The 12,462-nt window shown below is 41.6% G+C and overlaps 1 protein-coding gene across 1 annotated transcript in view; it reads left to right on the forward strand.

The window, feature by feature from the left end:
- LOC123984472 (tetratricopeptide repeat protein 27-like) overlaps positions 1–12,462 on the forward strand; it is a 35,506-nt gene that overhangs the window by 5,794 nt on the left and 17,250 nt on the right. Inside the window, exon 4 of the mRNA XM_046071384.1 lies at positions 10,855–11,082. Coding sequence (XP_045927340.1) covers positions 10,855–11,082 — 228 coding nt within the window. The remainder of the gene's footprint in view (positions 1–10,854; positions 11,083–12,462) is intronic.

Raw genomic sequence — 12,462 nt, forward strand, 5'->3', positions numbered from 1 at the left:
AGAACAATAACTTCAGTTTTATCTGAGTTTAACATTAGAAAATTACAGGTCATCCAGGTTTTAACATCCTGAAGGCACATTTGAAGTTTAGCTAACTGATGAGTTTCATCTGGCTTGATCGGCTGATAACAGCCTCTAGACTCTTCCTATAGCCTGTAATGAGTGTCTGGATTCTGGATGAAGGTATTTTGGACCATTCCTCCTTGCAAAACATCTCCACTTTCCTTAGGTTTGATGGTTGCCGAGAATGGACAGCCCGCTTCAAATCACCCCACAGATTTTCAATGATATTCAGGTCTGTGGACTGGGATGGTCATTCCAGAAAATTGTACTTGTTCCTCTGCATAAATGCCAGAGTAGATTTTGAGCAGAGTTTTGGGTCGTTGTCTTGTTGAAATATCCAGTAATTTCAACTTTGTGACTGATTCCGCTACATACATCCACGACACCTTCTTCCAAAATGAAGCTGGCTTGTCCAAATGTGCATTTGCATTCCTCAAGCGACTCTGTTTGTGGCATGTGTGCACAAAAGGCTACTTCCGCATCACTCTCCCGTACATCTTCTCCTTGTGCAAAGTGCACTGAATTGTTGAACGATGCACAGTTACACCATCTGCAGCAAGATGATGTTGTAGGTCTTTGGAGGTGGTCTGTGGGCTGTTTTTGACCGTTCTCACCATCTTTGCCTTCACCTCTCCGATATTTTTCTTGGCCTGCCATTTTTGGCCTTAACAAGAACTGTGCCTGTGGTCTTCCATTTCCTCACTGTGTTCCTCACAGTGGACACTCACCGCTTAAATCTCTGCGATAGCTTTTTGTAGCCTTCCCCTAAACCACAAAGTTGAACAATCTTTGTTTTCAGGTCATTTGAGAGTTGTTTTGAGGCCCCCATGTTGCCACTCTTCAGAGGAGAGTCAAAGAGAACAACTTACAATCTGCCGCATTACATACCTTTTTCTCATGATTGGATGCACCTGTCTATGAAGTTCAAGGCTTAATGAGCTCACCAAACCAATTGTGTGTTCCAATTAATCGGTGCTAGGCAATTACAGGTATTCAAATCAACAAAATGACAAGGGTGTCCTAAATATAGATGTGATATTTCTGTGATATTTATGAACCTGTCTACTTTCATTTTGATGTATATTGCACATTTTCTGTTCATCCAATAAACCTTATTTCACTACTGAAATATTACTGTGTCTTTCAGTTATTTGATAGCTCAAAATTAAATTGCTGATCCAAACACCCAATTATTAATAAATAAAAATTGGAAATTGTAAAAGGTGCCTAAACTTTTGCATACAACTGTAGTTCATCAAATAAATAAAATAAAATAATTGTATTTCAATACATTTGATGTAGAAAAATATTATCTAATATTGTTAATTTCTCTATTTTTTTCTTTCATTAGGGCTATGTCTCCTTCTAGCAACAATAACAGCTGCCATCTCTTCTCTCTCTCACTCGGCGGTTTGCACCTTCCAAACGTATTAAATACAAATGCTGTTGCACAAATTTCGTTTAGGCTTGTTAGATCACATTGTGTGTAGTAAATAAATGTATTTACCCTCCCATTACTTTGCACAATAAAATTGAAACGCCCCAAATTGCATATTCATTAAGGCAAAAGTACTAAATGAACAACAGGTGCATTCTGCGTGCACACCGTTAGTAGATCAGCTTACATGTTAATTTGCTGGTGATATCAAGTTTGAACACGTTTTTACTCACGCGAACTTTAGTAAATCTGGCCCAAAGTACAATAACAAAGTATTGGTACTTTGTTAGGTTCCACCACTGTGCTTGTGTCTATGGTCAGCACATTCATGACTGTATGATCAAGGACCTGTCGTGGTTAAGGTGCTTCACATTTTTTGAAAAACTCGACTCAGCTGATCGGATTGTTATATTCGCAAGTTACGATTTGTGTTACAATAAATGGGCAAGGGACATTATCAATGTATCTTAAAGAAAACTGAGACTATACTGTACAGTAACTCTTTATATTTGCATACAGCTACCGTAAAACTTTTAAAACAATTAATAGTGAATCCCAAGTTGCTGCCTACCCTGTTTACTGGCCTGGTGTGGGAACAGATTTTGACAAATAAACGCAGGTCTCCATTAAACGCCTGGTCTGGTTTTTATAGAAGTTCTTTGGATGTATAAAACCTCTTAAACCCCGCCGGCTCGCCCGCTTTAGCTGCTTCTAAGCTGCTTAGATCGTTAATAGAAATATTAATGTTTAAAGGGATGATCAATATGTCAGTGTGGACATGCCGCACATCGTTAGATCGGTTAGATTCTCCACAATTCAATCGTTCAGTTCATTTAACGCAAACGAGCCAAAGTCTAATTAATGTAGATTTACCGGTGTAACTGGCATGGTGTAAGAGATGAGAAAACAAAGGGCCGACTCCTGTTACCTCTGAAGCACTCGTTAAGTCCGAATGTGTCCGTTCCTTGATTATGTATTTTCCTTTAGTCTGTAAGGATCCACCGGTCAAAAGAATCAAAGCAGCTTTTCATGAAAAATGAATCCAAGTCATAATTCCTGTCATGTGAAGTCCGTCGCTCTCTGTCTGCTAACTTCTGCCACACTTCTCTCATCCTGCACCCTGTTGTTGGGTATGTTTGTTTTCGTTACGTTGCTGCCTACAAAATAAAAGTGCATAAGCCGTCTGTCGGAGCGGGATCAAATGAATGACGCGTATTTGATATTATTTGCTAAAATATTTTTTATACAAGTAATATTCATAATAATAATATAATAATAAGCTTTATTTATATAGCACTTATCAAACAGAGTACAAAGTGCTTCACAACAAATCACACATAAAATACAAAAACAAATAACCACGTGGGATCTGACTGGGGGGTAAAATACAGAATATAAGAACAATGATCACAATAGAGTATAACAAATATGTTCAGTAGGACATACATACATTAGGACATTCCAGTATAGAATTCAATTTAAGATCCTGGTTCTGACTTTTAGAGCCCTGCACGGTCAGGTTCCTTCCTACATCTCTGAGTTGATACAGCTTCATACTCCCACCCGTAGTCTGAGGTCATCAGCTGAGAGGCTGTTAGTGGTTCCCTACACTCATTTTAAAACCAGAGGGGATCAATCATTCTAAGTAGTGGCATCTAGGCTGGGGAATGCTTTGCCTACCTTACTACGTTGTGTGAATTCTGTTGATTCTTCTAAAAAGCAACTGAAGACGCTGCTATTCAAGCAGGCTTTTAGTTAGACGTGGGGTTTTTATGGTTTTTGTTTCTATGTTTTCCATTTGTATTAAAATTTTCTTATGCATTGTATTTTACTTTGTTGTATTGTATTACATTTTATTGTGAAAGGTGCTATACAAATAAACTTTACTTAGTAGAAGATAAGACAAGGAAAGAAAGTGATAAGAACGGTAGGACAGGAATAGTAAAACGAGTGGCAGCTCAGATAAAATCTGGATATGCGTTCCGGTAAAAGTATGTTTTTAAAAGAGATTTGAAAGAAGAAGCCGACCCTGCCAGCCTTATTTCCTCAGGCAAGTCGTTCCAGAGCCTCGGGGCCCTGACAGCAAATGCTCGGTCACCTTTTGTGTTTAGTCTGGCTTCAGGAATAGACAAGAGGCCCTTGCCAGAAGATCTTAAATCACAGGAAGGCTCATAAAGAGTTAAAATCAGGAGCCAAGCCATGAATAGCCTTAAAAGTAATGAGTACAATCTTAAAATCAAAACTAAAACAAACAGGGAGCCAGTGCAATGATGCTAAAACAGGGGTGATATGATCATATTTTCTTGTCCTAGTTAAGAGACGAGCAGCTGAGTTCTGTACAGTCTGTAACCTATTTAGGGTTTTTGGATAAAGGCAAGTGAAGAGGCTGTTGCAATAATCAATGCGTGAGGAGATTAAAGCATGTATAACAGGTCTGTAACATTTAAAATAGGCCTTATTTTTGTGATATTTCTAAGGTGGTAAAAGCTGGACTGGACAAGTTTGAAATAAATAAACTGTTTTCATAGTTGTTTCAGTTTTGTGCAAAAGGAGTTAAAGGCCTGTCCCATATGGACGCCTGTCACAATTATAGGCAGGGTTAATTCTGTGATTTTAGTAAATAAAAGCTAAAATGTTTTATGTTATATAAGAAAAATTATACTATATTACTATACACAAAACCTTCCCCCCTTTCATTCCAACCCTCTCATGCTTACATGCTGTCTCTTGCTCTCCCTTTCTCTTAAATCAGGTGCTGTGGTAGTTTCAGCCAATAGTACATGTGATGTAGTCACTGGGATCCAAAATAACAAGGCAATCCATTTGTCTGGAGTGGTTTGGTCTCTGTCCAATGCTGCTTCTCTTTTCTTCACTAGACCACTGCTCTTTCCTGCTTTCCTCCATCACAGGGACATTGTATCACAAAGTTATGCAAGGTAGCATGCAAATCATGCACATACATAGATAATGTAAGAAGTAAACTATTGCAACTGAAATTACAATTCATCAAGAACACAGAATTTAAAAAAAATGAGACTTGATTAAATTAGTGTTGACTAGTGTTAAATTAGCTAGTGTAATAACACAATTAAAGCTTCTAAAATAAACAGTTGTATGTGATTTATTTTGATGTGTTCTCTTATTTGGTAGGCTTCTCTGCCTATTTCTTTTATAATTTCCGTTAAAAGACGAGGGGGAAAGTATTACACAAAGTCCCAGGCTTAGTACCATTTCGTTAGTTTACTCCGGTGGACGACAGGGTCGCCTCACTACGCCTATGGGTTGTGGGGGGATAACTCTGACTATTGTATGTGCATATGCACCAAACAGCAGTTCAGAGAATTCGGCGTTCTTGGAGACCCTGAATGGAGTCCTGTATAGGGCTCCAGTACGGTACTCACTTGAACACCGTGGTGGACACCGGTGGTCGGGAAAGCCATCTGACTGGAGAAGGTGGCATTCTAGGATATGTTATCGCAGAGGACTCCGGTAGCAGCTGCAAGACACCGACGGGCCTGAAGGACTGCAGCCTGTGCCGTGATGGAGGCAAAGCAGCGGGTGTGGGAGAAGGTCGGCACCAAGGTATTTCTGGAAAACCGTCCGCCACCTCGGAGTTGTTGTGTACAGTAGGGTGGGATGCTGTTGACCTCTACTGAGCAGGTAATTGGGCGATCAAAGTAACACTTTGAGGAACTCCTGAATCCCACTAAAATGCCTTCTATGGCAGAGGCAGAGCTGGAGGCTGTTGGGGGATCATCGTCAATTCCCCCGGTGGAAGACACTAAGGTAGGCAAAGCCTCTGGGATTGATGAGATCCGTACAGAAATGCTAAAAGTTTTGGATGTGGAGGGGATGTCTTGGATGACACGCCTCTTCAACATTTTGTGGAAGTCGGGGACAGTTCCTAAGGAATGGCAATGGTGGTGGTGGAAAGTGTTTGCCTATTACAGTGGTATTTCACTTAGATAAGTTTACTCCAAGGTGCTGAAGAGGAGGGTCGAACCTTGGAATGAAGAGGAACAATGTGGATTCTGTCCTGGTCTTGGAAAAATGGACCAGCTCTTCATTCTCTCAAGGATCATGGAGGGGGCCTGGGAGTATGCCCATCCAGTTGTGTGTGTTTGTGGATCTAGAGAAGGCATGTGACCTGTACGTCCAAAGCGAGAGTGTGTAACGATTCTCTACCGATAAGTCGGACTTATTCCAGGTGGGCATCCGCCAGGGCTGCGCTTTGCCACCAATCCTGTTTGTGATATTCATGGACTGGATATCGAGGCGTAGTCGTGTTGGGAGGGGTGATGCTTTTTTCAGATGATGTGGTCCTGACTGCATCATCGGTTAGTGACCTTCAGCACTCACTGGATAAGTTTGCAGCAGTTTGAAGTGGCTGGGATGAGGATTAGCACCTCTAAATGTGAGGCCATTGTTCTCAGCAGGAAATCGATAGAGTGCTCACTTCAGGTAGGGAAAGAGTCTTTACCCTAAGTGAGGGAGTTCAAGTACCTCGGGCTCTTGTTCACAAGTGAGGGGACAATGGATAGGGGGATTGGCTGGAGAATTGGAGCAGCGGGCAGTATTGCATTTGCTCTGCTGTACCAATGTGATGAAAAGTGAGCTGAACCATAGGGAAAACTCTCAATCTACTGGTCAATTGTCGTTCCTACCCTCACATATGGCCATGAAGGCTGGGTCGTGACTGAAAGAACTATATTGTGGGTACAAGAGGCCCTCTCAGGAGGGTGGCTGGTGTCTCTCTTAGAGATTGGGTGAGAAGCCAAGTCATTCATGAGGAACTCGGAGGAGAGCCGCTGCTGCTTTGTGTCGAAAGGAGCTACTTTGTGTCGCCTGCTGGAGCTGCTGTCCCCAGGAGCCGAGCCTGGATAAGTGGTTGAAGGCTTGTGGACTTGAACCAGGAACGGAGAGAGAGATATATATCCAAGCAGCACCCACACAACTCACACCACACTTAATGTTAACAAGATTACTGATCAATATTTATAACAATAACTTTAGTGAATGTGTTGCTCTCAGGTGGAGGCGGCTAGAAGGAGCATCCTGGCTCTGGCTAAATCTAGAGGCACTATTGACAAACTGGTAGAGAAACTAGTAGAAATCAGTCTATTAGTATAATATGACAGCATTTAATAAAAAGTATATTGTTCATTTAATAGTATACTGTTACAATAGTACAGTAATAGGACAATGTTAAGATATTAAGATTGTGTGTTAACCCCTCACACTACAGGATCATTTGAGGCAATTATCTGTTCTCACCAGCGTTGGATCTGGAATTCCCCCACGATTGTCGGGAGGGCCGAATTGGCCCTGGGGTCGGCCCATTTATCCTCTAGTGTGCAGCCAGAATAAAAGTCATGGCTCAGATTGCAACATACAGGTTCAGTCCAAGTCACGCATGCATTTTATGCCACACCATACAGGCATTTTAAAATGAAGCCAGAATGCAGTTGGTATTTGATGTGAACACCGTGGTAATGCTGTGGTGGCAGTGAAGGGGGGAAATAATTAAACCGGGAGTAGCTGCAGTGCACACCAACAACCACCAGGTGGCACATGCGAGCACATGCAGTCTCTCTTTGTCTCTACTATTTGGCTTGGCAAGCAGATAATGGCTAAACACAAATGCAACGAAACTCTTTGGGAATGAGTCACAGCCCTCAGTTGTCCAACTGTTCAGTTTTCTGCCTGGCCTGTACAATATACTTACACATTACACAGTCTTAATTTCATAATGGACATTTGTGTTATGCTATTTAAAACAACCATCCATCAACATAGTTTAGTAGTTTTAATAATCAATAATACTAATCTTCTTTGGTTTGTGGAGGCATACATTGTGTAGTTAAGAGAGTGTTGAGGAAGAAGAAGTCCAGTGATGTAATTCCTGTCCTCTCCTACAGTACATTAAATAGTCCAGGTGGGAATTACTCAGCTTCTCTATTAGGCACGAAAGTTTGGTTTTATTTTCGTCAAACTGAGTTTTGTTGCTTGCTGTGATTCAGAAAAAGGCATAGGCCTATCTGATGATATTATATGATATTATTTAATGCCATGACTTGACTCTCAAATGATCTTTTTCTGAAATTATAATTTGATACTTCTCCACCATTGCTCATAAAGCAACCCATTTTACTCGGCCTGTCTCTAACCTCCTTTCTTCTTATCATGGCTGACTTCTACAGTAATAATACTGGATTGATGTGCATCTTCAATTGAAATACCTGGTTGTTAAGTAAGGTGGAGTGAGTCTTATACTGAAAGACAGGTCATTTTGTCCATGCAAACATGCATATATTTTTGTGTAAATATATTGAACATTGAATTACATTATTAACATTAAATGATGCCTAAATGAGCTCAGTGTCCTTCCTTCATTTAGTCCATACATTTCAGACTGGCAAAACAAATTTCAGTGTCAAAGAGGAAGAGTACATCAGTTATTAAAAAATAATTGCATAGTGAATCGCAATTGCAATACTGGTAAAAAAAAAAAAATCACATTTAGATTATTTTCCAAAACTGTTTAACCATAGTGTCATCCTGTCAGCTGGGAGCTGAGGCTGTAGTATGACCTGAGGAGGAATGTATGCAGGTTAAGGTACATGGAACATTGTCACTCTCTTGGACGTTTGTATGGTGCATTATTATACAGCTTCCTCTGAGTTTGGTGGTCCAGAATGTCTCAGTTGCAGCAATGAGTTCCTCCATGTTGTGTGGCTTGGCTTCACATCGCACAAAGTCCTTCAGAGCATGCCAGGCAAGTTCACTCGGGTTCAGATCAGGCAACCTAAAGTATTAAATGGAAAAGCCAAGCCTTTGTGCCTTGAAAATTACTGATGTAGTGAAAACAGATGTATTATAGACAAATGAAAAGATATTGAGTACTTTTATTCTCATTAAGCTCCTGGAGGTTGTATTTTTATTTAGGCACGTTGTTGGATGTTTTGAAAAGTACTATGTCTAAATAGATTACTATTGCTAAACCACAAGTAACATGGTGTGGTGCAGAGATGGGGACTCCAGACTTTAGTCGCACACACAGTGACTTCAGACCCGACTTGAGACTCAAGGAGCGGGACTTGTGAACAATGTTTATTTTAGGAAATGTCTGATGAGCTTGCTCCTCTCCCTCCGTTACCTATAACCTGCCTACGGAACAGGTAGTATCAGCTGCACGCGCGCGGCCACATGTGAGAGAGGACAACAAACACCGGCAGCTGCTGAGCCATTCATCATAAACTTTGGCTTTAAAACTTCATACAACAAGACCCAAACAAAGACGCGCTGAACGCAAATATGTGGTGAGTAAACATGTTTAGCTCAGCATTGGCCATCTAACGTTAGCTTGCTTCTTGCTTCAGCTACGACCTACTAGAGGTTTACTCCGACTGTCGTTCATTATGAAAAGATGAACGAGCGTTTGTTTACTTGCCAAACTTGTGGTGGTGGATTAAAGTAATCATTTACGTCCCGCTGGCTGCCATCACCCATACAGTCTATGCCATCACCTTAATTAATTATTGCCGTTGGCTTGAAAGAGGTTACAGGTTTATTGTTAATCATGTAGCCTTACAGTTTTATTTAGTTATAACATTACACTGGTTGTTGAATTACAGTAGTTTAAGCTGTCATTGATTGCATTGCACATTATGATTGTGCTCTGTAAGTTAAAAACAGGTTACAGCCTTACTGTTTTGAGAGTCTGGGGGATGTGTTGAATTACAGTAGTTTATAAGCTGTCATTAATTGTAAACACATTGTACATTAGGCTGCATGATTGTGCTCTGTAAACGAAAAACAGGTTACAGTTACAGAATTCTTTATAGCTATGCAGTGTTATAAGCAGCCTAGACTGAACGCAGCAGGTGATACAACATTCGTAATAACCACGAGAGACTTGAGACTTGACTTGGACTCGTGCTCAGAGACTTGAGACTTGACTTGGACTCTAGCTCAAAGACTTGTGAGCATCTCTGCTATGGTGAGGTTCAAACCCAGTTCATTCCCTCCTGCTCAATGCAGACTGTGACACTGGCTGGCAACAGAAAAGAAAGGAGAAACCATAGGTGTCATATACACTGGGGATATGTCCCCACCACTTTTTGAGAACATTTGCTTAAAGTTTTCTGAAAATTAGCTTGCAACAAGGAATGTTAAATAGCAAATAAAAATTCAATGAGAGAGGTTTACTTGCACAACAGGAAAACATCAAATGCAATGTAAAAATAGAAGAAACAGATCTGCCTTGTCCAAAGCTACAATTCTTTGATGAAGGTGAAAGGTGTGGCAAAACAGCATTATAATGAAGAAGAGTGGTGCCTTCAAAGGGTATTCTCCAGGTGTAAATAAAGTTTGTTTGGTACTGACAACAACAAATGTCATGTCATCATCATCATTTCCACTAATCGTGAATCATATCTCACATTGAAATATCTACGGTAATATCAACGGTAATTAGAATTTCAAATGCAAGGTGATGATCTAGTCAGTGTGGTGTTTTGTTGTTTGTTTTTTCAAAGATCTTTTTTTTTTCAAAAGATTGTTTTGCATTTATTAGATGGGAACAGCTGAAAAGACAAAGTGAGAGAGGTAGGAGATGATGTGCAGCAAAGGCCGCTGCAGTAAGGAATCAGCTTTAGTACATGGTGCACTTGAATTGCAGAATGTTGTATCTAGTCCATCCTGTTCAGAGTTGTGTAGTTTAGCTAAGAACTGTGGGGTTACTTGCCTCCAGGCGGGGTAGGCTCTTGGCTCAGCGTCAGCCCTCTGAGAGAAGGATTCAGCCAGGAACGCAGGGAAAGCTCTGTCAGGCCTCAGAGGCCCTCAGCCTTTCTGCGGTTAGACTGGCACACTTCACAGTCTAAATCAAGATACAGGGATTTGGAAAGAGAAAACAATCTGTTAATTATCTCACTCTCACGACAGTGTGGGCCTCATCCAAGAGCAATCCAAAGCATGTAGTGGCATGGTGAGGTGCAACGAGTCCACACGATGGCCACAGGGGATCTGACAGTCACTTTACTTGTAACATAATCCCTACATACATATTTTCTCTGGGTTTATCTGTCAGACTTTGTTCTCTGATCCCCTCTGCTGTGTTTTTACACCTCATTACTCTGTCCATTATAATGTCTGTTGTTAACATTCTTTTTGCACTTATTACCTTTTCACTGTTCCTACTACATCCCAAACACTGCCCTACAATTCTTTACATCTTTGCCTTCAACCCTCACTTATTTTCTTGCTCTTCTCTTGTCCTACAACTACTATCTTCTTCCTTTGCCATCTCCCCATCCATGCTGACCATCCCTCTCCTTTGCTATCCATTTGCTCAGGCCGAGGAGATTGTTCGCAGGGAGTTGGAGAAGAAGGAGACGCCCAGTCTGTATTGCCTACTGGGAGACATATTGAGGGACCATCAGTACTATGACCGTGCGTGGGAGCTGTCACGCCAACGCAGCGCCAGAGCCATGCGCTCCAAAGCCCTGCTGCACCTCCACAACAAGGAGTTCCAGCAGTGTGTCGACTGTTTCGAGCAGTCGCTCAAAATCAACGCCATGCAGGTACAAGCAAAGTAGTAACGTTGCTGAGAATGAAATGCCATGTTAAGGGTGTGTTCATACTGTTGTTTTTTGAAACATGCACATTTAAAAATTCAAAAACACACAAGACACATTCAAAAATCTATGAAAATGTATTCATGTAGTAACAGTTTTGCCTTCGGAGAACAGGAGCCTGCAAATTGGGGTATACAGGAAACCCCCCCACACAGACCAATAGTTTTCAATTCTCACCCCCAACTGGAGCACTAGCTAGGGGTCATCAGAACCCTGCACCACCAAACATACTAATAAGTGCCTAAGCCAGAGAGAAGGAACAGAACCACCTGAAGGGGGCACTTACAGCCTGTGGATACCTCAATTGGACCTTTGTGAAAACAGCCACAAGATCCAAGAAGAACAAAACTACAGGGGAGGAGGAAAAGAAGGTCAAACGCAACAACATTGTGATTCCATACGTGTCTGGAGTATCAGAGAAACTCAGGAGGATTTTCAACAAACACAACATCCCTGTGTTTTTTAAACCAAAGAACACACTAAGACAGATCCTGGTCCACCCCAAAGACCGCACACCCAAACATAAGAAAAGCAATCTAGTGTATGCGGTCCAATGCAGTGAGGAATGCACAGACCTGTATATTGGGGAGACTAAACAACCACTACACAAACGCATGGCTCAACACAGAAGGGCCAACTCCTCAGGTCAAGACTCTGCAGTCTACTTACATCTGAAGGACAGAGGACACTCGTTTGAGGACCACCAGGTGCACATTTTAGACAGAGAAGATGGATGGTTTGAAAGAGGTGTCAAGGAAGCATCTACACCAGGGTGGAGAAGCCGTCATTGAACAGCTGAGGGGGTCTACGCCACCACTTATCCCCCACTTACAATGCTGTCCTTTCATCACTTCCCAGGAAACTCAACAAACGTAACCTGTTGGCCTCAGGTGAAGATACCAACGATGGTCATTCAGTCTTGGCCACAGGTAGTCTTAACGACCGTAACGGCTGTCGTCACAGCAACAAGGAACACTAAAGAACCAGCGGTATCGATGACCCGGGCCAACGACCCCACTGAGGTTAAATAGCTGAGTTTCCCTGCCAGTCAGTCAGAACTGAAGAAGTCCTTTGGATGAGGGACGAAACGTCTTCCAGTATCTTCAACCAAGTCCAGTTGCCCTTGATTTTAACCTTCGTTGGATAACTATGACCTGGATGACTGAGAATCTTCATAGACATATTACACACTCCAGAAAGTTGTGTGCAAGAGGTCAAACAACAACTCATCCAGATCTGTGAACTTTCCCAGCCACTGCTGCATAATTCAGTCAGGGACGTTCTTAAAAACACACAGATGTAGACGATTCAACTGTGAGACATTTG

The sequence above is a fragment of the Micropterus dolomieu genome, linkage group LG15 (assembly GCF_021292245.1).
Source record: "Micropterus dolomieu isolate WLL.071019.BEF.003 ecotype Adirondacks linkage group LG15, ASM2129224v1, whole genome shotgun sequence".
Lineage (NCBI taxonomy): Eukaryota > Metazoa > Chordata > Actinopteri > Centrarchiformes > Centrarchidae > Micropterus > Micropterus dolomieu.